The 27,469-nt window shown below is 47.7% G+C and overlaps 2 protein-coding genes and 1 non-coding gene across 8 annotated transcripts in view; 2 read left to right on the top strand and 1 right to left on the bottom strand.

The window, feature by feature from the left end:
- Positions 1-1,582, top strand: part of Spata21 (spermatogenesis associated 21) — a 40,184-nt gene extending 38,602 nt beyond the window's left edge. For all 5 annotated transcript variants that reach the window (XM_063235594.1, XM_063235593.1, XM_063235592.1 and 2 more), the window contains exon 12: positions 366-1,582. In XM_063235594.1, coding sequence (XP_063091664.1) covers positions 366-426 — 61 coding nt within the window. In that variant the 3' untranslated portion in view covers positions 427-1,582. The remainder of the gene's footprint in view (positions 1-365) is intronic.
- Positions 907-25,476, bottom strand: Szrd1 (SUZ RNA binding domain containing 1). 2 transcript variants are annotated; one of them, XM_005004348.4, is made up of 4 exons: positions 25,369-25,476; positions 7,093-7,142; positions 5,158-5,409; positions 907-3,873 (listed from the first exon to the last, which is right to left on the bottom strand). In XM_005004348.4, the coding sequence occupies exons 1-4, from the start codon at positions 25,417-25,419 to the stop codon at positions 3,771-3,773; spliced, it is 456 nt and encodes a 151-aa protein (XP_005004405.2). In that variant the 5' UTR covers positions 25,420-25,476; the 3' UTR covers positions 907-3,770. The 2 variants fall into 2 exon arrangements, with proteins under 2 accessions (XP_005004405.2, XP_005004404.1); XM_005004347.4 differs by having other exon boundaries at positions 5,158-5,412; positions 25,369-25,475.
- On the top strand, positions 15,081-15,286 carry LOC111757255 (small nucleolar RNA SNORA73 family). Its single transcript, XR_002791627.1, has one exon. It is a non-coding gene; the product is annotated as a small nucleolar RNA SNORA73 family (small nucleolar RNA).
- Positions 25,477-27,469: the final 1,993 nt, after the last annotated feature.

The raw sequence follows: 27,469 nt of genomic DNA, 5'->3' as shown, positions 1-27,469 counted from the left end.
CAGGGAAGCTCATTTCACTCATACCAAAGCATGCGGGAGGGACTTCCTGCGTGCAGCACTCAGTCATACCCACCGTTTTGCTGGGGCTGGCACTGTCCCCTTTCCTACCCAGGGAACCAAGCTGCTCTGCCCTAACCTGGTTCCACATTCTAAGTGCCAGGTTTAGCTGCTGGCCAGAGGGATTGAACCTTGCTGCAATCCCCTTCCAGGCCCCCTGAGAAAAAGGCCTCAGCCCAACTGCTGCCTTTCTCCCTTCTGGGAGGAGGCCATCTCTCCTCCGCGGCACAGGGATTGCCCCAGCCTGGCAGGACTGCGGGAGAAGGTCAAACACTGACCAGCCTTCTGCCCCACTCTTCCTTCCCCAGGGAACACAGCTCCGACGGTGGTGCAAAGTGGCTCAGCTCCCTGCCCACTCGAACCTACTGACCCTCTGGAATCTGGCGGGGCGGTTCAAGCCTGCAGACAGATGTGCCACTGGGTATGGGCTGCTGTGAGTTTGTTTTTATGGCCTAGTAAGCCAATAAACACCAAGGACCTCAGCCTGGGAGCCTGGTGCCCAGGCTTCCATAGCCTACGCGGCTTCTCAGGAGTGCAGGCTTGAGAATACCTGAGGCAAGACCTGCCTAAGGCCGCACCCAGGGCGAGCATTCCTGCCGCAGGTCGCCTTGCGCACAAAGGCTTTACCTGTGCACTCTCAAAGCACAGAGCTGCCCCTTGACAGTGGGAGCCCCAGGCCCCGAGGAAGAGCAAGAGGTGGTCTCAGCCTCTACTGTGCTGAGCCCACAGACTCAGGGGGATTCTTCTGTGGAGCCCAAACCACATACCACCCAATCCTGTCTTCCCTGGGTTCAACAGGCAGCCACAGCAAACTGCAAAAGGTCAGGGGTTGAAATAAGGACAAAGATCTGACAAGTTTAAAACATGTATTTAAAATACAATTTATAAAATGCTTAATCTGCCGACTCAGGAGCCCGCGTGTAGGGGTGAGGTGGGGGTAGGCAGCTGCCCACTGCACCAGCAAAGCACGATGCAGGGGTGTGGCCCCCTCCCATTCCCTTCTGTTCAGACACCCAAGGGGCCCATGTGCACCCTTGGGATCACACGACCAGAAAACAGAACCCCAGAGGTCTCTTGAGTCTCTGCTTGCCAGGGAGGCTGGGTGCAGCCCTACCGGCCCATCCCTGAGCAGGGCACCCCCAAATGGGGCAGAGCAGGGTATGGCTGGGCAGGGCAGGGCTAGGCGGGGCAAGTGGGCTCTGGAAGGGGCTGATGATAGCAGATAGGGTGTTGCCTCCTGCCTGCAGGTGGGGAGCACCCTGATTGCTGAGAAGGGTTGGTCACCAGGCCCGGACCCCTAGCTCCTTTGGTTATAGGCTGACATCAGAGTAGTGGCTCATGGGAAGCGGTTAGCCGGAAAGACTGAGGCCTGGCTCATGGGGTCTGGGAGGAGCTGGGAAAGGGACAGTACCATGAAGGGAGACAAAAGGGGCAGCAGCCTCAGGGTCCTGCCCCTCATTCCCCTGGGGATTTCCAAGCCAAAGCCTGCAACTTACTTTAAAAAAAAAGAAAAAGAAAAGAAAAAGCACTTAAGGAAAGTTACAGACAACTACAAAAAAACCCCCACACAAAATCCAAACCGTTTCCCATCTTCCTGCCCACCTCCCCCCAAATAATAGTTTCTGCTTTCTTTCATTTTGCCTGCCACCTCTCATCTGGGAAGCCAAAGGCATGACTGCTGGTGGGTGGACACAGGCACAGTGTGGGCAGAGCCCTTTCTTTGGCCGGAGAGGTGAGAGCAACAGTCCTGGCCACATGCTCAGTCCAGACACCAGCTGTGCTCACTCCCACCAGAGGGGGTGTTGCAGGAACCGGTGGCACCAAGGCAGAGCCATTGCTTGCCTGGCCTCCCACCTGCACTGCCTCTGCACCCCTCTCCAACTGAAAGGAGAGTCTTGCCTTGGCCAGAAGCCACTCTATCTTGAGGGATGGGCATGACACATTTAGAGTACACACACCTGGTCATGGCAGTGGACTCCAAGATAGCAGCCACCTTTCTTCCTGCCCACTCCTTGCAGTAACTGCATCTATGACCCTCTGCTCTGGCTCCATTCACAGACAATTCCTGGCTTCACACAGTCCTCAGGCTGGGCCATGGAACAGTTGTAGGTTCGACTGGCAGCTGGTCCTTCCTCCTAGGGAGAAGGCCTGGAACACGGCTGGGCCTGGCCAGAGGAACCCATTGCAGAGTAGATCTGCAAAATCTGGCTTGCTACTGGACCACCACAAGCTGCCCTACTCCAAAACCACACTAACCACTCCAAAAACCATCCACTGATCAGGAGCGGAGAGGCTGCCTAGCTCATTGAGGGTAAGGTGCAGTGTGTCCCAAGAGAAAAGTGAGCTGGGGAGAGGCAGGCTGTCCACACGGCTGCCCTGCCAGCCTCTTCTCAAGGAGTCAAAGCAAATCTCCAGGCTCCAGGGCCAGAGGACAAACCGTCTTCACATCAGGTCCTTGCTCTGGAAAAAGGAGTAAAGGGCAGCCCTGGCCTCTGGGAAACTGTTGGCCATCCGTCTTTGCAATGCAAAACTTTATCCTTCCCTACTTTACTCAGACTGTTCTGCTCCCAAGGTACTGATTTCAGAGGAAACGTAGCTGGTATAGTCACCGAGGTGCAGCCATCAGTGGAGGAGGAGTTCCAGCCTTGCTGGAGTGGGAAAGTCTATGTGACCATACCAGGCGCAGGCTTCAAGCTCAGGAGCCACATGCTCCTGGTCTTCCTGTGCTGACAGCAAATACTGACCAAGCCTCGTATCCTTTGCTTCTAAGCCCAGGAGTGCAGTCTCACTTCCTGATGCTCTCTGCTCTTGCCTGGCTGGTAGGAAGCTACCCTGAGGGGCAGGGGAAAGGGAAGTTTGTCACTTTCCCTATCTCCCAAAATACTAGAGGTGGGGTTGGCACCCTCCCCAGGCTCTCTGAGCCTAAAGAGCTAGCCCTGACTCCAGGCAGGGCAAGGTGCCTGGGGCCTAGCTGGGGGAGGGAGGTATAGGCATGGGGTGCTCACCTGTCCTGGGGCTGCAGAGCCCTGCCCCTTTTCTGGGCGGCAGTAGGAATATAGAAGCTAAGCTCACCAAAATCCTATCAGTTAATGTTTCTAGTGAATAAACCAGAAACATTTTTAAGTAGACTACCAAACTACCCTTTCTCAATTAAAAATTCATTGAACTGCTAAAACCCCTCCCATGCACTTTTTCTTAAGTCAGATATTTGTATAAACAAACAAAAATAGAAAGAAGGAAAAAAAAAAGGGAAAGGATATTTTCAAATGGAACTTACTTTTTAAGTGATGAAGACATGCACTTGGGGTTGGGCGGGTGAAGTTCTCATTTGTCTTTTGAAATCCCAAATTAATGAGCATGATAATCTTATTGCTGGCACTGGCTTTACCCCAAGTGGCCAAGTGGCACTGTCTGACTCTCTACTCTGAGTCCTTGGTGGGTCCCCCCAATCCTCCCCTAACCCCCAGACTTTCCCTTTCCATTGACTTGGGACAACCCTTGCTGAGGACGTGCCAATCACAGTGGGAAGGGGGGAAGGAGGGAGGTCACAGTGCATGGGGTTCAAGGTCACAGTGGGCGGAGCAAGGGGGATCACAGTGCAAGTAAGTCAGGTCGTTCCCTCTGCTCAAGTCCAGCTGTCTGCCACAGCAGTGCGACCCATGGCTGACGACCCAGGAGGTGGTGACGGCGGCGGCATCCTTTCTGGCCTGCATTTATCTGCGCTGTTTGAAGCCTTGTGACCCATCAGGACCCAAAGGCTGTCTGATCACATTATTGGGCTGCCTGCTGTCTTCTGGTTGGGAGATCCTGGTTGGCCTGCAGAGAAGAAAATCAGAAGAAGGCCTGAGGCAAGATATGAAAGATGTCCCCGGATCTTAGAATCAACCCCACTTGCAGCTGAGACAGGTATCATGGTAGCTATCACCCAACTTTGCTCCATGAGCCTGTTGCTTGGGCAAGCAGATAGGGCAGCTCCATGTTGGGAGGTCCCTGTGGGCAGGAGACCACCTGTGGCCTTCTACTCCTTTGACCCACCATCAGTCATTCGCAGGCACGACCCATCCTGTCCCCAGCTGCAGCCATGACGGGGGCACAGCTCCACCGAGCGGTGTGGCAGGTTCTCCAGTGTCAGGCAGCGTGAAGACCGGGTCAGTGAGCACCCTGGCACTCCTTGTTCTGCCTCCCCCTTCTCTTTAAACTGTGCAGTTAGTTAGCTGTTGCCTCATATTACTAGGGAAGACTGATGAAAATGGACATTTTCCACTAGGGAAGATGCAGCAAGCAGAGAAAACAAATGCTGGACCCTTCAAAACAAGGGGACACAGGAGTGTGGGGCAGCTCGCCTGGATTCTAGCACTGGGAGGCTGAGGCCAAAGGACAGCAAGTTCAGAGCCCAGTGAGGGCAATGCAATGTGTGACTTCAGAAGACCTCGTCTCAAACAAAACAAAGCCTGGGGATATAACTCAGTGTGAAGACTCTGGGTTAAAAAACAAAACCAAAACCAAAACCAAAAACAAACAAAAAAAAAAAAAAATAGGAAGCAAGCAGATTTAGGTTTTCAGTTTTTTTTTAAACTTCATGCTAGGAATTCTTCCACTGAACTACATCCCCAGGCAGCGATTACTTCTTCAAGCCCTACAATACAGATCAGAGAGGCCCCTCAAAGTTAGAAAGACCAGGTAAACAAACACTGCTTTCCTGGGAAGGGACGAACTTACACAAAGCAACCTCTAGTACTACGGGAGTCAAAAGTGAAGCATAAAAAAGTCTAGAAAATACAACAAAACATCACAGCGAGTTACTGGAAGATAATGCCGAGGCACTAATAGCACTGTGTCCCTGCTCAATGCCTCAACTGTGTAACCTGGTGAGGCAGACATCACCATGATCCCATTTCTCAGATTAGGCAAGAGGTTTGCAACTGTGAGTTAAGAAGAGGCAAGAGGGAGATTTTAATTCCCAGTCCGTGCCTCTTCTGGCTAGCCCCACTGCCTGCGCACTGCAGAGGTGTCTCACTGGTCCACAGTTAGCCAAGCCCTCAGAATTCGTTCTGAGTGGACCACAGAGTGGAGGAGGGCAGCTCTGCCAGCTGTACTCACCTGTCGAGGATAGGTTTCTCCTGCTCCTCCTCAGGGCTGGCGCTGCCCAGAATCCGCTTCCGGGCTTCAGCGTACTCGGCCTCCCGCTGCGCTAGGGACTTGACAGGAAGGGCTGGCCTGCTGGTGGAGTTGGGGCTGCTGACCACACCGTTGCTGGTGGGCCTCTTGAGGATGCGGATCTGTGGAGGGGGCCCGGTGGGAAGGCTATCGTCTTGAATCACAATGGGCACTTTGGGAGGAGATTTGGATTTCCTGCTGACAAAGAGCAAACACAGCTTCACAAGTCACACCCTTGACTAGAAGGCCCTTAGTGTCTCCCACACCCACCCTCACTCGGCCCCTCAGCAGCCTCTGGCCTCTGACCAGACACTCAAACTCCCACTCCTCAGGAAGGGGGTCTCAAGAAAGCAAGTTCACCGCCAACTCTGGTGGTGCACAGGAAATGCTGGCTCCGCCTCACGCCTGACTGGGGACAGAGCACCACCTGGTCCTGGGTGTCTTCTACCCATGGTCAGCACAGGCATGGCAAGCACTGTTTGGCCCCTGAAGCAAAACATTTCATGTCCAGAATCCAACAACTTCAGTTAAAATCCCCACTTCCCTACAGAGAGCAGAGTGCTGAGAGGCTGGCAGGGGGAACACCCCCACGCCCCCAGCCAGGTCTTCCACGCGGACTCAGACAAGTCAAACACTACATACGGCCTGTTACAGGAGCCCTGCCAGTCAGCAAGACAGGATTCCCTGACCCTCCCATGAGAGCGGCCTGTGCCTCCCATAAACAAGCTGCAGCAGACAGCGAGCCACCTCCTCCAAAGAACTGGGCAGAGAAACTTCCCTCACTAGGCCTCTCAGTCTGTTGGACAGCGGCGGGGCTGGAGTGAAAGGCAATCTTAGAAACAGCGCGTGGCAATGCTCAAGAGAAGCACTGTCCAAGGATGTGTATGCACATCATGGCGATGTGTTCACAAGGCAACGAGGAACTCACAAAACCCAGAGGGAAAACAACACGGAGAAAAAGAAACAAAAGCCGTGGGAGGAGAAAGAGACCAAGGCAAGAATGACCATCCATACCACTCACCCGGTGCCCCCCAGAGCAACCCTAGCTTCAGAGCCACACGGGCCCACAGGGGTACAAGCACCTAGGCTGTCAGGAGGGTAGGGGCTGAGGAACCCAGCTGCCCCAGGGTGAACTGGTAGGCGTCCTGGGCAGGATGGGAACATGGAAAGGCCTCCCGTAAGCAGCAGGGCAAGTAGCTGCTGAGGTGAACAAACAGGAAGCCAGCAATTTCATCACGGAGGCAGGAGCCAGGAGCTAGGAGCCAGGAAAACCAGCAGGTGGGCAGATAGCACAGGAATGACTGTGTAGCCCATTAAGCAAATCCAAAATCCTACCTTCCTGCCTGCCACCTGTCTTGGGAAAACCAACAGGTCACCTAAGCCTAAAGAGAACATTCACCTGCTCTGGAAACCCACATCCTCTGCCGTCTGGGTGGGGAACACAGCTATCTTTGAAAGGTCTTTCAAAACTTTCCCAGAATCTTTTCCAGGGTATCTTCAACTGCCAAGGCACTCAGGCCCCACAGAAATCACCTATCCAAGCGCTCCTCCTGTTTCAGGAAGAAACTGACATTCAAAATGGGAAACAATTTGCCCCAAAATTGGAGTAATCGGGGCTTAGCCAGCTCTCCAAACCTCTCAACTTGTCATGGACCCACTTTCCATCAGACAAGCACACCGGGGCCACGGAGAGAGAGGCAGGCGCAGCGCCTCGCCTTATTCCACAGCCTCAGGTCCCCACGGCCTGGTCTCCACCTGGGAGGGAGGGTGCACTGCCCGGAGCCTGACTGCTAACCCTACGGCCAGCTGGAGACACCGCTGACTGCCCAGCTCTCCACAGCAGAGGGCACGAGCCCTCAGACCAGACAGCAGCCTTACCTCTCCTTTTGTGTGATCTTCAGTTTTTTTTCCAACCGTCTGTCTATTTCCTAGAGGAAAAAAATGTATATAAAAAGTGGAAAAAGATCTCTCTCAAATAAAAATTTAGGTCTTTATTTTCAGAGCTAAGGACTATGTCCTCTTTCTAGCCAAGGACACAACTATGTCCTTTGAGGCGATGGACGTGGACTAGACTCTGGAGTTTGGAGACCTCACTCCCTTTGTAGGTCCTCTCCTTCTAGCCCCAGTTCTGGACCTTGTTCAGCTGGTTCTTTGTACAGCCTCCAACCAGCCTTCTTCCTGCCCTTCACAGAGCCACATAAATCAACTTTCTGGATATTAAACGTGATCCTCATCCCTAGCTTGAAGCCCCTGAAAGGCTTGCAGGACCATGTCTAAACTCCAAAGCACCCTCACCCCTACCTCCTGCAGTACTGAGCCACTGTGACCCCAAGTGCTGCTCCACCTGCCTGCAATGTTGCCACCTGCTGCAAGTGCCCTCTTATCTGCAAACCCAGATGCCTCGACTCCACCAGTTCAAGTACCTGCTCCTCAGGGGTAAAGGCTCTCTCTCACATCCCTTCATGGTTACGTATCTACTATTTTATGATCTGCTTCTTTACTGGCACAGACTTGACTGCGACTAGCACCTAGCGAAAGGCCTAGAGTAAATCAGGTCTGTGAAACTGAAGTGCCTAAGCTGTCAGGTGAACTTGAAAGCCAAGGGACGTGGTTCTCTTGGAACCACATCCTGGCCCGTCTACTTTCAAAAACAAAAAGCAAAGCAAAGCAAAGGCAGATGCTGAGAAGGTGCAGAAGGTGGAACTACTGTCCCACACGTTCTGCCAACAGCCCGGCAGTCCAGAGCCCACATGGGCCCGACCTCCTCAGTCCTAGCAAGACACTGGCCCCTGTGGCCATCTGAGTCCCCCGCACCCAGGGGCTGGGGGAGGTGTGGACAGACTGACATGTGACTCCTGTGCACAGAACAAAGGCCAAACCTCCAGGTTCCACGGCTGCCATGCTGCTTTTCTTAGAAAAGATTCCACTCACTGAGGGTAAAACTAGCAAGCTCCTGGAGGGAGAAACGTTATATTATACCGAAATGTGCTTTTCTGCAGAACAGATCTGTGACAATGCTTCTCAGCCTGAAGCAAGTCTGTCTGCCTAAGGACATCTGGCAAAATCTAGACAGTTTTTTTTGGCAGGGGCTTGGGCTAGGGGTTGGGGAGCTGTCATTACCAGAGGAAGATACGAAGGGACTGAGGTCTGGGAAGGCACAGGACAGAGCTCAACAGTGCCATGACTGGGAACCCCTGAGTTACAGAAAAACAAGAGATTTTCAGAGGAGCCCATTACTGGCAAAACTGCTGAGACCACAAACTGTCGAGACCAACAGTGGTGAGAAGGTCTTGGGATGTGCCTCCGACAGTCTCATGGCCCAGTGTGTGCTTCATCTTCCCCAGGGCTACGAGGTCCCGAAAATGACTGCATCCTGTGGTGCGCAGGTACAGTTAGCTATATTCAAATCTTCTAAATTTTTACTGACTCTTTTGAACTACTAATTATGGAAAGAATTGTTCTTTTCTAGTTAAATAGTTAAATAGCTTATTATGAAATGATCTTCTTGGCCTTAGAATCTTTTTCCCCCTTTGGGTAGTGGTGGGAATTGAACCCAGGGCCTCATTGTTATTTAATAATAATAAAAGTGGGCCAGTTTTTGTTGCTATTTCCTGGACTATTTCTTCTTGACCTCCTGTGTCCTCTTATAAACAATGCAGAAATTATGGGGGCTGGGGATTTAGCTCAGCAGCATAAGCGCCTGCCTTGAAAGGCAGTCGTGAGTTCGATATCTGGTACTGATAAAAAGGAAAAAATGTAAAAATTAGATTAATTTAAATCACCCCAAGAATGGTGGCACGACCTTGTAATTCTAGCACTTGGGAGGCTGAAGCAGAAGGACTGCTGTGACTGTGGGGACCTGGACTAGACAGTGAGTTCAAGGCCAGCCTGAACTACATGGCAAGATAGTCTCAAAATAAAAATAAATTTTTTTAAAAAATAAAGAAATAGGGCCAGGAATTTAGCTCAGTGGCATAAGTGCCTGCCTAGCAAGCAGGAGGAGGTTGTGAGTTTGATCCCTGGTACTGAAAAAAAAATAAAGAATTAAAAAAATAAATTTAAATCTAGTCCAACAGTGATACCCATTTTGGCTGGTATTGAGTTGCATTTAAAATATACTTAGGCAAGCAACAGCTATTATATTGTGAGGGCTAACTAATCTCTGGTGGGGTCGGAAAGGCACTAAAACAGAAACTTCTCACTCTGGCTTGGAACATAGCTAGTGCCCAATGAGTGTTCCACAACTGAATGGAAAAAGTACACCGAGTTAGGAGGATGATCTGGAGGTCTGAGAACTGACAGACACACACCTATGCTCATTGCATAGCTTGTTACAACTGTATTGATTCTATTAATATCAGTGTTATTTCTTGAGTAAACACTATAACATTAGGCTAATATCCATTGAATGTTTTTGGATGGAGTCTTTTTGAAGCAGGGTCTCACTATGCAGTTCAGGCTGGCCTTGAGCTCACTTTGTAACCCAGGCTGGACTCAAACTCACAATGATCCTCCTGCTTCAGCCTCTAGAGTGCTGGGATTATAGGTGTGCCCTACCACACCTGGCAAGATCTGTTTTTTTTTTTTTTGGTCTTTTTTCCTTTATATCGGTACCGGATATCGAACTCATGACTGCCTGCTTGCAAGGCAGGCACTTAAGCCACTGAGCTAAATCCCCAGCCCCAAGATCTGTTATTTTAAGAGTCTCTGAATTCAAGATTTTTATGGGAAAGCTCTGAATGTCTAAACTTAATTATGCAAATTCTCATTTTTCATATCACTGTGAAAGCAAAAAAAAAACAAAAAACAAAAAAAAAAAACCCACAGAAGCAAATGGGTTTGATATATTAGCTAGATCTGAGCATTCTTTTGTTCTTCATGGCTATAGGAAAGATGGAGAATCTACCCTTTCCCAGCTTATGGATCTAGATAAGAAGCCCTTCAAGAAGATATTACGGTTCATGCTTGAGTAACTGTGCCTCTGTCCCCAAATAAGGCCAGCATACTTGGCATATCGTAATAATAGTTTTTAAAGTAATACCTGACATTAAGGAAGCCGCTGGTAAAAGCCATTAGGCATTCATCCCTCTGTGCCTCCCCTCCCACCATTCCATACCACTCTCCTACACACCATTAACTGCAGCTCCCACCCAAACCCATTATGGCAGGCATGTGGGTTTATCACAGCTGGAGAGGAACTCTTTCATCTGATTATAGGCCAGGATATAAACCTGGACAGCTCTGGAGGAAAGCAGATTCTGGTCATCTGGAGAGGCACATTAGCTGGGGCTGTGCTCTTCCAGCAGCTAGAGGGCACTGCATCTCGCCTGGAGTCTGTCCAGTTATCATGAGTCAGTATGTTTTCTGCTCAGAAAAGGTCTTGCAATCCATCTGCTCTCAGCCTCATGTTTTGAAAAACCAGACTAAGTCAAAACTTCCCCATTAGGTACACTACAAGAAGGGCCATCTCTAGAAATGCAGTGGCACATGGAGGCCAACAGGCTCACAATGCTGTGTGAGGACGTGTGGAGATGCAGGTCTGAAATGAAGGACCTAACTACCTCTTTTTGTAAGGATGCATGGAATCCTGTGCAAGATCAAGGCTCCTGTTCAGAGGTCTGACATCCATGTCTAATCCAAGAAACACACAGATCTATTTATTTATTTGGCGGTGGTGGGGTATCTTTTTGAGACAGGGTTTTGCTCTCTGCAGTTTAGGCTGCTCTTGAACTCATAGCCCAGGCTGGGTCTAAACTTGTAGCGATCTTCCTGCCTCAGCCTCCTGAGTGATGGGATTACAGGCATGTGTCACCATGCCCAGAAAGAAACACACAAGCTCTATAACTCTGCTGAGTGGGCACCACAGCAGAGGGCAGTCAGTGTAAGAGCCCAAGTACATGAGGAGAGGGCTAGGAGAAAAGTCTGATGTGCTACAGCTTCTCTCTCCTAATTAGGTTTTGGTTTTTGCCAAGTAGCATGGAGCACCCTCCAGAAGATAATACTGCACACTCTGATTTAGTGGGGCAACTTTGTGTTCTGGGTTCAAATTCTAGGGAAAAGGTCTTCCCAAACCTAAATGTCACTTGTGCTGTGGGGCTATCCTACTATGAACACACAGTATATGCTTCTTGGTCCAAGAAAACAAGCAAAACCAGATGAGCAGAGGAATTCATGAAGATGCCTGGGAGGAAGGCCAGTGGCTTTGCACAAGCTGGGCCTCTGGGGAGATAAAGGAGAGGCCATAATCCAAGGCAAGTAACATCAGATGTCAACATCTGCAAGCTCAACTCCCCTGATGGGGAAGCACAGCCTTACAGGCTGCTGATGCCTTTACCCTAGCAAGGAATGTGCTGCTAAGCTTCTGGCGGCAGCTGCCAACAGAAGCCTAGGAGTGTGTGGAGATCACTCCAAAGCGGGGCACGGAAGGGCACGCCTCAGAAAGCCAGCAAAGGAGACAAATGGGAGAGGGGTGCATCTGCAAGGCGCGGCAGACTACAGCAGCAGGTTCACTCCTCTAATACTAAGAGGTGGATAAGAAAGGAAAAAAAAAAATGAATGGGGGGAGGGGTAAGGCAAGGAGAGAAATATGCAGGCTACACGGGGCCTTGGTGCAAAGGGCAGCAAGCACACAAGCACTGTGGCACTCTTCTCAAGCCGGAAGTCAGCAAACAGGCTGTGCATTCACCTGGGTGATGAGGCCTAGAGGCTGTTGCACAGAAGTCGGCGAGAACAAGCTCAGGCCTTTGCCTGTGGCTCTGCGAGGGGGCAGTGACTTGGCCTGTGGTGCCTGCCCTGTGGTACCCACTTCCCCTGAGCTATTCCCTGACCCCCAAAGTCTTGAGCCTCAGGACTTCCGGCTCCATGACAGCACCTCTCTCAACAGGACAATCCTTGGTTACCAGGGCAACCAATAGGATTCCTGAGAAGTCAAGTGACAGTGTATTAAGTGGAGGTCTGGCTGAGTGTGCGTGATAGTCTCAGCTATTCAGAAGGCTGAGGCAGGAGAATCACGCATTTGAGGCCAGCCACATCTGGTGGCCTACCCGCCTGCAAATTTTAAAACTAAGCAAAACATTTAAATGTCTAAATATTCTCTTTACTGGCTAAAATGCAGTTGCCTCTCTGTTAGGTCTTCCTCTCACATTCAAGGATGACCACTGATCTCCAGCTCCCTGTGAACCAGCACGTCCCCAGGATATACTGCCTCTTGCCTAGCTGTCCTTGACTAGAGTGCGCCAAGTTTCCAAGTGGTTTCAGGGGATCTGAAAAAAAACACAGTGTAACAGGATTTCTTGCCAAACTAGAGCCTGGCAGGTTCTGATTAAAACAAAGCCACTATTCTAGAAAAAAAGGAGAGGGAAAAAAAAAATGCTGGGCATGGTGGTATATACCTGTAATCCCAGATGGTTGGTAGGCTAACAGGAGGATTCCCAAATAAGACTCTGTCTCAAAAAAAAAAAAAAAAAGGGTGGAAATGTAGCTCTGTGGTAGAGGACTCCTGGGTTCAATCCTCAGTACCAAACAAACAAATGGAAGACAGACACTAAACAGAAGGGGACTACTGTCCAACACAATCTGATGCCTAATCTCCTCAGTCCTGGGCACGGACATTAGGACATCCAGGGACCCATGTCCTCTCGCTGCCATATGATCAGTGTCAGGGTCTTCAGGCAGAGCAGTCCCCTTGGCAAGTCACTTAATGCTTCTCATACCACAAACCTGGCTCCTCCCTGTGAGGAACTCAGTTTCACTTTGGAATATGTAAAGCAGGGGCCTGGGATATAGCTCAGTAGCACAGTGCCTGCCGGCAAGCACTGTAACAACAAAATCTGGTCTCAAACAATCAGATATAAGTTCTCTGTACCTTAAAATACATTACTAGCCACTTCTAGGCCAGATGTGTAATCCAGAGACTTCAAAGAGCTGCCAGGTCAATTTGTCTAGCTCTGTTTTTCTGTCAGTGGCACTGTGGTGACAATGCCCTGGCAGGGCTGACAGTCTCAAATGCCTTGGCAGCCCAAATCAGGAAGCACCCACTGTCCCATCGCCCTAGGTGATTCCACAGTGTTGCATCAGGGTCACTGTCAGGTTCAAACATTAACTCAACTCTGAGCAAACATAACTGGGTAAATAAAAAGAAATAAAAAAGAAGCAGAATTCAGAAGCCGAGAGGTAAGAACTTAGGGATATAGCTAGGCCATAAATTCATCAATTTGCCTTTTTTTTTTTTTGGTCTTTTTGAGACAGGGTCTTGCTATGCAGTTCAGGCTGGCCTTGAGCTCACTTTGTAGCCTAGGCTGGTCTCGAACTTGAAACCATCCTCCTGCTTCAGCCTCCACAGTGCTGGTGTTACAGGCCTGAGCCACCATGCCCGGCCAATATGTCCTTTTAATGTATACTCAGGATAGTCTGTTTTTGGGTTCTATATCCCACAAAAACATCCCCTCTTCCTTTGTTACTCCCACACCAGAGAAAATATTTCTTTTTAATTAAGTGGGTCACCAGGGGGCACGGGGTATGGTTCTAAAACTCCACCTCAGAGGAAGTCTAGGCTTCGTTAGCATGTCTCAAAAATCCACTTTTCTTTTGCTGTACTATAACGAAAAAAACCCAAAACAAAAAACAAAACCAAAAATATTGGAAGCAAGTATTTACAGAAAACCTACTATAAACTATATACACCAGATGCTGGGGGAACAAAAGGTGAGCAAGACAATTTCTAATGGTGAGAACTCCAGGCCGTGGAGGAAGACAGATAAGCAAAACCCATCTGGATAGTGTTTTGGAGAGAGTAATACTGCCATAGAAGTGAGAGAAAGTGACCAGGGCTTAAATATGACACCAGCCTCAAGGAAAAGAAGGCACAAGAAAAAGCTGGGGACAGGATGCTGACACAAATAGAGGAAAAGCAAAAGACACCTGGTATGAATCTCAGTGTGGTGTTTAGGCATGTAACCCAAAACTCCAGGAGGATGAGGCAGGAAGAATTTCAACTCGAGTACAATCTGGGTGTCTTGAAACCCTGTCTCAAAAATTGAAAATTAAAAAAGGGCTAGGAATATAGCTAGCTCAGAGTAATGGTCTGGGTTTGATCCCCAATATGGAAGGTGGAGCGAGGAAAGTAAGGTATCTCCTAGACCAGGGAAAGTTATCTTTGTATGAATGTCCCTTTAAGCTAGTCCTGGAAAACCACCACATGACTTTATGTGCAGAACATTAGTTAGGGTTACCAAGATGAGAGTGTAACCAGGGGCATGAAAACCCATGAAGAGCCTTGGGAGTGGTGTGTTAGGAAGAACAAGTAACTTCCTGGCTTGTAAGGGGAAGACGCCCACTCACTTCCCTTCCCCAGCTTCTTCAGCTTCCGGGATCTCTGCAGGCCCGTGACAGGGAGTCTTTCTGGCACTCTGCAGTAGCTCTTGCTGTGCCACCAAGGCTAAGCTCAACTGGCAATCCTCCTGCCTCAGACTCTTAGATAATGGGCTCACAGGTGTGCCCTACCACACCCGGCATACACTGACTTAAGTGACCTCATCTAGGTCAAGAGCTTTATAAAATCTGATATATAATTGCTGACTCAGCATTCACACTTGGACTTCAGAAGGTTAGCCAGTGTGGTGGCACATGCCTGCAACTCTGGCACCTGGGAGACTGAGACAAGAGGACCACCATGAGTCTGAGGCCAACCTGGACCACATAGTGATTCAAGGTCAGCCTGAACTAACAAGACCTTGTCTAAAAAAAAGAAAAGAAAAGAAAGTGGGGGAGGGGGCCACACTTATAATCCCAGTCACTCAAGAGGCTGAGGCAAGAGGATCATAGGGAGCTCAAGGCTAGCCTGGGTGACACAGTGAGTTCAAGACCAGTCTACCTTGGATAACCCGGGAAGTCACTCTCCCTGGGCTCTGGGAGAGTGGCATAGGGGAGCATAAGGCTCTTGCCCCATAATGTACAGTCCCTTTCCACAACGTTGGAGAAGAAGCTGGGCCTTGTGTCTGCACCTGCATATTCCTACAACTTCTCAGAGTCCTTTGGGCAGTGACTGAGGAGATACACCATGCAGGAAACAATGTCTAGTCAACTTAAGCCTTCAAACTTGAGCTACAGGGGACTAGGGTTTAGCTCAGCTGCCTGCACAAGCACCTGCCAGGCAGGTGTAAGGTGAGTTCAATCCCCGGTATTAAAAAAAAAAAAAAAAAAAAAAAAAAGGTAAATAAATTTGAATTACAAACTTCAAAAAAAAGAGACCAGTTTGGACTACACAGTGAGACTCTGTCTCAACAAACCAACAAACAAAATGTGAGCTTCATACATTGCATTTGTCTACTGTGCCTAAAATAGCACCCAACACACGAATTAATGAATAATTCTAATAAATAGAATTTTACAGATAACATAGACCAATTCTAAACATCAAAAATAATCAGTTCAAAGGTTCCAGGCTAGTATGTAGTGAAGCCAGATTTTGAACTGTGACTGTTTAGAGCCAAGTAAGAGATCTTATTGATATTCAAAATAAGAGTTAAAACTGGGTGGGGCTGTAGCTCAATACTAAAGCACAGATTTAGCATGGATGAGGTCCCTGAGTTCAGTCTCCAATGCTCACTCCCTCAGAAAAGGCAAGTTAAGACTACCTTCTCCAAGCAACTGTTACTGATCTGTGCAAGGCTCAGTGCCCTCCCATCACCGGCTCTGATCTAGGCCTCAATCCCGGTGTGTCAGCCTTGCTGCGTGCTTAGCAGTCCTGTGCCCTCAGGAGGAGGGCACGCAAAGGTTCAGAGAATGGCAGAAGGATGACAGCAGATACCAATAGGCCCGGATAAGGCTGACAGTAGGACCCACCTGCTTCCACACCTAGGCCAAGTTCATGCAAGTCCAGGCTTCCGCCTCCTAAGGAAAGGCTACAACAGCACCACTGACTGCTACTGTCCACAGCTTTTGAAATTACTGTAATTCTTCAGCAACAACCAGACCCAGCAATTTAGATACTGTATATCCCAGGAGGGCCTCAGAAACCCTGAATTACCATCTTGAGAAAAGGAATCTTTTTGCTTTGGGAATTTCTTCAAAGGGTCTCCAAGTGGGATGGAATCCATACAGACCTTTACCTTCAAGTACAGGCCAGGCAATGGCACGCAGCACTGCCCTCAACATAAAATGAGGCAATGTCTAACGAGGTTTCCACTGTATGAATGTGTGTGTGTGTTTTAACTGGTTCTTCCTTTCACTTCTCACACAACACTAAGCAATACAATTCTTAGAAGAAACAGCACAACACTTGCCCTCTGGGACAGTAAGAAAGCAACCCCTCAGCCAACCTGCCAATCTTAGGGTCTCTGAATTTAACTAGATCAAGGCTACATTCTCAATGGCTGGAAAGCCAGGACAAGGCCTTCACACGCAGAGCAATGGCACTTTCTGCTCCAACACTAGCTTGGAATGCTTCACTAAGCGACTTATTTAACTCTCCCCAGCTAAGGTAAATTCTATTGATTCAATCTTACAATTGAGAAGAATGCTTTGCGCCCAAATCAGGCCTGGCATTGAAACTCCAATCTTCTGATTTCTTTTTTTTTTTTTTTGTCTTTTTCCTTTTCATTGGTACCAGGGATCGAACTCACGACTGCCTGCTTCCAAGGCAGGCGCTTATGCCACTGAGCCACTGAGCTAAATCGCCCCCAATCTTCTGATTTCTATTGCCACACAGAGAAAAAGACATTAATTGGCAGGTAGTTCTCATTATCTTTTCCAATGAAGATGCTAAGGCTCCTCTCCAAAAAAAGTATCAGAGACTCTGACTTTGGAAGATGGAACAAATACCTATCGTTTTCCAATTTTTCTGAGGCTGGGGATTTAGCTCAGCGGCATAAGTGCCTGCCTTGCAATCAGGCAGTCGTGAGTTCGATCCCCGGTACCGATAAAAAGGAGAACTCCAATTTTTCTGTAAGACCAGGGATGTCATCCTGCTCTTAGCCAGTCAGAATCTGTGGCACTCACTTGGGGCAGCCAGCACAGTGGCTCCGGTACCAAGGCTAACCACATATAAGGGAGCATAACAGGCAACACGGTAAATGAAAGGGACTGCAGAGAGGTGAGCAGCCAAGACCCAGGGGAAGGCATTCAGATTCAACAAGGAGAAGATCCCAAGCAAGAGAGAACACAATAAAGGAAAAATAAATAACTGAAACACACACAGACACAGAAAAAGGATCCCAAGCAAAAATGATTTCTATCTTTTTTCACTGGGCCAAAAGTTTAAAAAAAAGGTTTCCCATTTATGATCAACTGGATCTCACTACAGGCACTATTAGTATCACTACAATGGGAGTATTACCCCTTGGGCTCTTTAGCACTGAGTTCAAATTGATGCATAGGATACCAAATCAGGAGGTCATTCCCAGGTGAAAACAAGTACACCTCAAAGGATGTAGCAATAAAGCACCCTAAAGCACTGAAATAGTTAATTATCTGGTGACAAGCAAATCTAAACAAACTGTTCCCAGAAGGTCCCTGAAAGTGTGGGTTCAAAACAGGACAGGGACTAGGACTGACCTTGTGATTTCCCTTCTAGGATCAGGGATGACAGCACCTACATCTCACAAAACCACTGGTAATAAGCATGAAGATGCACTTCACCTGGGCTGTACTAAGTGCTCAGTATACCAGCTAAGAGGCACTTCCAAAGAGAGATGGGAGGCTGGTGATCCACAAGCCAATGTCTGTCTCCCAGCGAGACATGCTACTGGGTAGCAAAAACAGAACTGACAGTTACAGGGTCACAGTGCTTTATAAGCTTTGAAAGACAGGGCATGAAGGCTGGAAGTTGGGTTCTCAAGGTTAACACAGTAGCAACGATCTTGACCACTGAAGATTCAGGTCATAACTGTCCTACACAATCTCATCCAGCCATCACAGCTCCCAAATGCCATTTTAAACAGTACGTACTTATTATTGCTTTTGGAAAGGAATGACTGTTATTTCCTGTGTTCCTGCGTGGAGAGGAGACGACTTACTGTGAGGGACGTTTTGAATTCAGAAAAGATCCTTTATCCACACACAGAGCGCTGTTGGAATCTGTTCTTAATTTCTGCAGTGCTTGGTTTTCTCATCAACATCCTGCATAAAGCAAGGTGTTAAAGACAGATGGCAGAGGCTAACAGAGGTGTAAACACTTGGGCAGAAAAATCTCTATGGTTATTACTCTTTCTTTACTGTACTGGGAACGGACCCAAGGCCTCGCACAGGCAAGGCAAGCACTCTACAACTAAGCCAGGCTCTCTGATCATTACTTTGGCCACGGATGTAAATAGCTAAACTCAACCTTCTCCTAGGAAACCAACAAGTCAGAGCTCTCCTGACAGGAAACGTTTCTATTCCTGTGAGGGCAGTATACAGGAAAGAACACACCACACCTTGTACAGGCCAGCTACCTGACACTGCCAGAAACCAATGCTCCCTGTAGGCGGCCTACCCAGAGCAGAGGAGGGAGTGGAAAGAAAGGCTGCCCAGGAATGTGTCTGTGTCATCAGACTTGGACAAGAGTGACTTTCTCTGGCAGGATTTTACCAACAGCTTTAGAAAAATACACTAAATTCTCTCCTGTAGAATAAGGAAAAGAAAGAAGGCTTGTGACTGCCTGAATTTCTAGCCCTTGCCCCACAGCAACTGTGGCAGCTCTCTCCTGTCCCCAGAGCACGCTGGGACAGGTCTCCCAGCAGCCTCGCTGAAAAGGGTGGAGAAGTTACTAGCGAAAAGCACTTTATCCTCCATTCTTTGACGCCACAGTGAAACAGAACTTTTCCACAAAGTCCAGGGACAGACTGCTCAGTGTGATCATGCCTACTCTAGCCAACTGTTTTGCGTTAAGACCCTTCTATGAAACCCAGAAATCCCTAGGATTCAACTTTCCAAAATGACCAGGAATAGCTATTCCTGGTCAGGTTCTCGCTCCCTTCAGGCTTGGGACACCTGGATTCGAGCTCTTTGGTATCACAAATTTTAACTGTCTTCTTTACCACAAAGGCAGGCGGAAATCAGCATCATGTAGCCCCGAACTAACGCGTTTATTTTTGGCTTACCCACAGCCAGTTCTAAGCATTCCATAGAGACAGCAGCCACAGGAAGCACTACAGGCTTCAAAGCAAGGTAACAGTCACACTTTGGGGTGCATGGCCAAGAAATTTAAAGACAGAAGAAAATCTAAGCTCTTATCTCCTAAATTCAAATCTGTGTCACACCTCTGCTATGAAGAATTGAAAACAAACACAAACAGGCATTCAAAGCTCTCCAGTGCTTTCAGGACAAAGTCCAAGCTCCCAGAACCAAGGAGTAGGAGGTCAGTCCCAATCTGGCCCTGGCATACCTCTCTGGCCTCGTCTCTTTCCACTAAACCCTGCCAACCCTCATTCCCTCCAGCCAGAAAGAAATACTTGCACCTCTCCCAAGGCTGCACACTTCCCTTATAGTCTCATCGAGGCACGCAGATTTAATATAGTTTAGTTCAACTGGTTTTCCCAATGGGATTGAACCTAGGACCTTGAGCATGCTACTAAGCAAGTGTTCTATCACTGAGCTACCTCCTCAGCTCTCCTTTTGTTTTTTAGGTACAAGGGAATGAAACCAACGCCTTTATACTGAGCTATATCTCCAGGCACGGAGATATACTTTGAGACAAGGTGTCACTAAACTGCTCAGGTGGGACTAGAACTGGCAACCCTCCTACCTCAGCCCTCAAAAGTGCGTGGACTACAGGGATGTGCAACCACACCACACCTGGTCAAACTGCCCAGGCAAATTTTAAACTCACTATTCTGCCTCAACCTCCCAAGCAGCTGGGATTATAGGTGTGCACCATGGCAATAAACTCCTGATCTTTCAAATCTTATGTAGTCATCACCGACTCTTTAAGAGCTTCTCTAATTCCAGCCATGGCACCTGATTTATGCCTTTGTAAAAATGGTTCCTCCTTCTTACTCCTCAGCGCCTGGCATATAGCTGGTAGTGAGTGTTCACTTCCTATAGGCTTAGACACGACTCAGCATCACTCATGGGGCAATGTTTGGATGACTGGCTCATGTGGGCAGACAATCAATATAAATTTGAATATTTGTTTTGACAGGGTACTGCTATATACCACAGGCTAACCTGGAATCCACAGTGATCCTCATGCTTCAGCCTCCCCAATACTGGGATTACACGTGTGCTACCAATCTTAGCTAAATTTGAATTCTTAACCTAGAAGGCTACCTGTCCTTTCAAACACAATGTCTTAGGGACTAGCGATATGGCTCAGCGACATAAACCCCTGCCTGGCAAGCGTGAGGTCATGAGTTCAATCCCCTGTACCCAAAATAAAAAAACAAAAATAACCAAAAAACAAAAACACAAACACAATGTCTTGCCAGGCATGGTTGTGCAAGCCTGTAATCCCAGCATGTAGGAGGCAAAAGCAGGATTCCTGCAAGTTAAAGGTCAGCCTTTGCTACATAGTGAGTTCAAGGCCAACCTGAACTATGTAGCAAGACCCTGTCTCAATAAATAAACAAACAGATAGCTAGAAAGAAAAAATAATTTAAAAAAATACAATGTCTTGATACCGGGCATGTTGGCACACAACTGAAATCCCAGCACTGGGGAGGTAGGACCATCACCACTGAGTTCAAATCCAGGCTGAATTACATACCAACACCCTGTCTCAAAAAAACAAAATACATGCCGGGTATGGTGGTGCACTCCTGTAATCCCAGCACTCAGGAGACTGAGGTAGGAGGATCACTGCAAGTTCAAGACGAGCCTAGGCTACAAAGAAGAGACCAAGACCAGGCTGAACCTCACAGCAGAGACCCTGTCTCAAAAAGACCAAAAAAACCCAAAACAAAAAAACCCCACCAAAATACACACAAGTACCTGCCTGGCAAGGACAAGGTTCTGAATTTTTTTTTTTTTTTTTGTCTTTTTTTTTTTTGAGAAGGGGTCTCACCATGCAGTTCAGGCTGGCCTTGAGCTCACTTTGCAGCCCAGGCTGGTCTCAAACTTGCAACGATCCTCCCACCTCAGCCTCCCGAGTGCTGGGATTATAGGCATGAGCCACCTCGCCCTGCAAGGTCCTGAATTTGATCCCTAGTGCAAAATACAAAACAAAACAAAACAAAACACAAGCAGAAAAAAAGCTACATTGTCTTCCCATTAGCTGTATGACTTAATATCAAAGAAAATGAAAGGAAATGTGCGGGACACAGGGAAATTAGAAACTAGCAATGCTTTATAATACCCACTAGGCCAATTCCACTTAAGCGTCATCTACCTCCCCCTAGCTGGGTTAGTTCACTCCCAACAAGATGGACTTAACTGCATTTTACATTTTTATTTTATGTCTAGTCAACTGGTGAAAATATATTAAGTAGCTTCAACGATCAGAATCTATCTAGGTGTGTGACACATGCGTGTAATCCCAACACTCAGCAGGCTGAGGAAGGAGGATCACTGTGAGTTTGAGGCCAGCCTGGAGTACACAGGGATACCCTCCTGGCTCAAAAAACCATAAAACAAACAAACCATTAGAAAATGAGCAACATGAATTCAATTTTACATTTTCATTTCTCCCAAAAGTAGTATACAATATGTTTAAAAAAGCATTTTTTTGGCAAAATGTAAGGTATAGTCCTTGAATTGTCTTAAATGTAAATTACATTCCTTCAATTGTTTTTAACTGTAGATATAACCTCTTAAGATAAATAGCTAAAGTAACAACTCTTTCTTTCTTTCCTTCTTTCTTTCTTTCTTTTTGTCCTTGAGACAGGCTCTCACTATGTAGTCCAGGCTGGCCTTAAACTCACTTTGTAGCCTAGGCTGGTCTCAAACTTGCAATAATCCTCTTACCTCAGTCTCTTACCACGCCCCGCTTCAAGCAACAACTTTATAGGAGCCAAATGTGCACTATACTAACTTAAAAAAAAAAAAAAAAAGGAACCTATTTATAGAACATCTGCAATGTTCAGTTTTTTCCTGAATAACATAATAGCACTGAACATTGAGTATTCTAAAGATATACAGGAAACAATAACTTCAGACATAGTGACACAGGAAAATGAAACTAGCATAATCTAATTTTTTGTAGTGCTTTGCAGGGATCATCTATGATTAGAGGAACCTCAGAATTATATAGTTTGAATGTTCACTTTTAGATTTTTTATTTTAGAGGTTCTCACTATAATAGATCAGGCTGGCCTTGAACTCATAGTGATCCTCCTGCCTCAGTCTCCTGAGTGCTGGGATTACAGGCATGTGTCACCACAATTGGCCTTCACTTTGAGAATTAAGCAATCTCCATATGCTAGTCTTTTCTCCATCATCATCAGGTTTTTGTTTTGTTTTGTTTTGTTTTGTTTGGGAGGAGTATTCAACACTTATTACCAGTGGGAAGACAGGGTGACCTGAAGCTGAGACTTCTACATACACAGCTGCCTACACTACAGGGAATTGGTGGATATAGGCTGGGCACGGTGGTGCACAACTGTGATCCCAGCACTTGGGAGGCTGAGGCAGGAGGGTCACCTCGAATTTGAGGCCACCTTAGGCTACATTATGAATGAGTTCAACACCAGCCTGAATTGCATATCAAGACCTTCTTTCAAACAAAACAAAACCCACCACCAAATCAAATCAAACAAAAGAAACCATCAAATAAATGTCCAAAGTAAACATACTAAAAAAGAAAGCTAGAGGAAAGGCATGTAGCTCAGAAATAGAGCAAGTGTGTTAAGCACACAGAGGGCCCTGGGTTCACACACACACACAAAGTTAATTCTCAACTCTGAAGTTTTCCACAGGGGTCCAAGGCACCAAAATGCTACAGAAGGAACCCATCTTTGAAATCAGTATGGGGTCAAATCCCAGCTGGGTTACCTCTAGTGAAATTGTTACTCCCTAAACCTCAGCTTCCTTGTCTATAGAGAAAAATCATAGATTAAGCTGTTTTAAAATTGTCTTTTAAATACAAATTACATAAGGAAGCTGCACCAAGGGACTGTGCACCTATAGTCCCAGCTATTAAAGAGACTAGGGCAGGACAGCTTGAGCCTCTGGAGTTCCAGGCCAGTCTACGCCACATAGCAAGAAAAGAAGGGTATAAGCCGATCTAAAACTCGGCAGTACCAGGTGTTGTGGTGCACACCTGTAATTTCAGCTCTCAGGAGGCTGAGGCAGGAGAAACGCTTCGAGTTCAAGGACAGCTTAAACTTTAGAGTGAGACCCTGTCTCAAAAAGACAAAAAAATAAAATTTGGCAGTATTCTCATGGTATCAACGAAACAAGGTTTGGGCTCCACCTCTGTACATGGAAAGGATTTTCCTGAAGTAAAGGATAGCTTAAAAGGACAGCTGAAAGAATACTAGACAAACGTCAGACAGACCAAATTACATCCCACATGTCTCAATTTATTCAGCTGTAAAACATGGGGCTGGGCAAGCTCATCTATAGGCAATTTACACATTATGAAGATCTAAATTCCCAATTTCTGTGAAGTTCTATACTCATTTTTGTTCCTTTCATTTTCTTCCCATTTCTTTTACGTGAAAAACTTGGGTTTTTCAAACAAGTGAAAAAATAGATCTCCGTGCCTAATAAACTTATGGTTTGAGTCACATTCAAATTGCAGGCTAACCTTCTCACAGAGGGTGGCAAGAGGGTGCCTGGATGATTCGTTCTTATTAGTGTCAAGTACTAAAGGCCTTCACTGGAAATTCCACATTCTCTGGCACAAAGTCACTGTTAAGCACAATGCCTGGCATATCGTTCTTAAAAATTTGGGGTGAACGAATAAACATGCAGCTGACCCCTTTTATTCCCTGCAAAACCTTCTTGACTGGAGCCAAAATTCCAGAAAGCTGGTAGGCAGCTAAGACCGCCACCAAATACCCTCTGAATGAAATGTTCCTTAAACTGTTCAGTTATACTAAGAGGAAAAATAAACAACCATGGAAGAAAAGCTGAACCAGCGGGGAAAAAAACCAAAAAACTTCGAAGCCACGTTTGAACATTCTCTCCGAGACACACACACTGGGACAAGGGGACATTTCCCATCCTTTTCCAGTCAGCACCTGCAGACACGCTTGGGAAAGAAAGACCCAGCTCCTGCTCTACCCTGGGCCGCTGGACTCCTACACTCGAGCCCTCCAGATGAATGTCGCTCGAGCCAGAACTGCACAGACATGAATCGGAGGCACCAAACTGAGACCTCCCCGGCTTCACGAGGTCACTAGAGAACCATAAACTGCAAAAACCAAGTTAAACCCGAACCTATTAGAATCGGAAATGCCTACTTGGGATAAATTATTTTCTTAAGAGTTTGGGGAGGCCAACAAAAACTCCAAAATCGAGTCGAACGGTCCATCTCTCCCTCCCCTTCCCCTCCCAGGAATGCGGCTATTTTACAAATCGCACCCCTCCCCCTCGACCCCGACGAGCACAAGCCGAGACCAGACTTTCCCCGGGGCGCAGATAGGTGGGCTGAGAAGGGGGAATCCCCGGGGAAAGGGGCGGCCCGCTGGGCTTCGGGTTATGCTGCAGGGGTTCCTGGGAGACCTGCCTGCTACAGCCTCTCAGGGTAGAAGTGAAAGAGGAAAAAAAAAAAATCCCCAGGTTCGCCCACCGTGGCGGATGGCGCAAAGTGGTGAGCGACTTTGGCAGAGAGCGAATGGCTCAAAAGTACTCCATGTGCCCCTCCCCTGCCCCGGCAGCCCCTTCCAGCTCTTTGCCGCCGCCTTCATGGGGAGTCCCTTCTCATCGGGGCACCGGAACTTTAAAATGGTGCCTCGGACGGGGGAGCTCGACTGCAAAGGAAAGGTCCAGGTGGGTCGGGACCAGCTGGCGGGTGCAGGGGTCAGGAAAGAGGCTCCAGTGCCGGGTGGGGAGCCCCGGGTGACGCACACACCGGGGGGCGGAAGGAGGCACCCCGGGCAAAGGTAGAGGGAAATATGGAACGCGGCCCCTTTAAGAGGCCTTCCCGGCGCTCGGGGACCGGGGACCTCTCCTCCACTCCCGGTCCGGTGTGTGAGGCCCTTCTTTGGGGAGAACTATCCCCAGACCCGCTCCCCGGAGGCTTCTCTCACGCCAGGTCCCGCCCGGCCCTGCCCCGGGGCGGCGGCTCCTCCTTACCCCGCTGTCTGCCGCCTCCTCCCAGCTCTCAGCGACCTCCTCATCTTCCATCTTACTCGCCGCTTTGCCTCCTCCCCCAACCCCTCCCCGCGCCTGCGCCCTGAAGCGCACCTCCGTCGCGGGCGCGGGCACGCAAGACTACTCAATGGACCCCGCCCTCTGCTGAGCCCGGAAGGCGCTCCAGGCCAAAACCCATGCTAGCTGCGACTGCCATGTTTAAAGATGGCAGTGAGCCCACATAGCTGCCATTTTTCTTGAGGGCAACGCGTTATTTCTCGTATAGAATGGCTATTCAAGGGAAGTCATCCTCTGGAGTACGGGAAGTGTGTACGGTCTTTTCTAAAGACAAGCAGTTACTGAGAATCCCTCCCCCGCGCCTGTGAATTGAATCCCAGGAACTTCGCATTGAACTGTATTCCCCACTACATCCCCAGCATTTTTAAATTTTGGGGCACAAGTTTCCTAAGTTTGTAAATTGCCCAGGCTGCACTGAACTTGCAGTCCTCCTCCCTCAACTCCCCAGAGTGGGCTTTACTTTTTCGTTTTTAATTTTTTTTTTGAGACAGGGTCTCGCTATGCAGTTGAGGCTGGCCTTGAGCTCACTTTGTAGCCCTGTAGTCTGGTCTCTAACTGACAATGATCCTCCTGTCTCAGCCTCCCCAGTGCTGGGATTCAGGCATAAGCCACCACGCCCGGCTCTATTTTTAATTTTTTTTCAGGATTAACTTGAACTCACTGTGGAGCCCCAGGCTGGCCTCAAACTCTCAGCAATCCTCCTGCTTCAGTCTCCCGAGGGCTGAGATTAAAGGCCTGCACCACCGTAGCCAACCCAAAAACATTTTTAATATTTCAAAAAAGGATGAAAAATATCTATGGGTGAATAAAACATTTCTGATAAGGTGAAAATGATTACAGTATTTTCTGCTCATAAAGTACTATTTGATCTTTTTTTTTTTTTTTTTTTTTGTCTTTTTTGAGACAGGGTCTCGCTATGCAGTTCAGGCTGGCCTTGAGCTCACTTTGTAGCTCAGGCTGGTCTTGAACTCTCAACGATCCTCCCACCTCAGCCTCCCCGAGTGCTGGGATTACCGGCATGAGCCATGACTCTCAGCTCTTACTTGACCCGTCTAACAATACTTTTTATCCTCTACTGTGATGAAAAGTATTATGGTGAGTTGATAATATTGTACCTGAGCTAAGACAACCAGAATTGCCAGCTAGTGAAATGTAAATGACAGATAAATATATTAGCATTACCTTTAAAAGATGACTATAGCCAGGCATGGTAGAGCAAGTCTGTAACCCCAGCATGTAATCTCAGCACTACAAGCTGGGCGTGGTGGCTCACACCTGTAATCCCAGCATTTGGGAGGCTGAGGCAGGAGAATCCTTGTGAGTTTGAGGGCAGTCTGGGCTACAAAGTGAGCTCAAGGCCAGCTGGAACTGCACAGCGAGACCCTGTCTCAAAAAAAAAAAAAAAAATCTCAGCACTACATAGCAAAACCCTGTCTCAAAAAAAAGTTGAGGGGGCTGGGGATTTAGCTCAGCGGCATAAGCACCTTCCTTGCAAGTTTGCCGTCGTGAGTTCGATCCCTGGTACGGATAAAAATGAAAAAGACAAAAAAAAAAGTTGATTATCCTTCTTCCTGTGTGGTGTTCCTATATTATTTTCCTTCAGTATTAAAGTGGAAACTTTGGACTTTATGTTTTGCTTTGTTTCGATTTGTTTGAGGCAGGCTCCCACTACACAGTGCAGGCTGGCCTTGAACTCACTTATGTAGCCCAGGTCAGCCTCAAACTCATGGCAACCCTCCTGTCTCAGCCTCCCAAATGCTGGGATTACAAGTATGCAAAATCACACCTAGCCAGTGAAACCTTGGACTTTAATGTTCAATTTTAGGCACTTACAATTTGAATGGGCTCTGTGATATTTTTGGTACGTTATTAAAGTTTCTGTGCCTCAGTTTCCCCAAACATAAAAAATAAAGATAATAATAATCATAGCTACTTCAAATGTAGATAGAGTAAGAACTGAATGAGGTTACTATGATGAAAAGTATGAACAGTGTTGTATCAGTCAGGGTTTGCTCAAGAAACAGAT

This window comes from Cavia porcellus, unplaced genomic scaffold, assembly GCF_034190915.1.
Source record: "Cavia porcellus strain 051 isolate PalLab524CR breed Dunkin Hartley unplaced genomic scaffold, mCavPor4.1 scaffold_25, whole genome shotgun sequence".
In the NCBI taxonomy this organism is placed as follows: Eukaryota; Metazoa; Chordata; class Mammalia; order Rodentia; family Caviidae; genus Cavia; species Cavia porcellus.
This window is presented reverse-complemented; position numbering and strand designations above follow the sequence as displayed.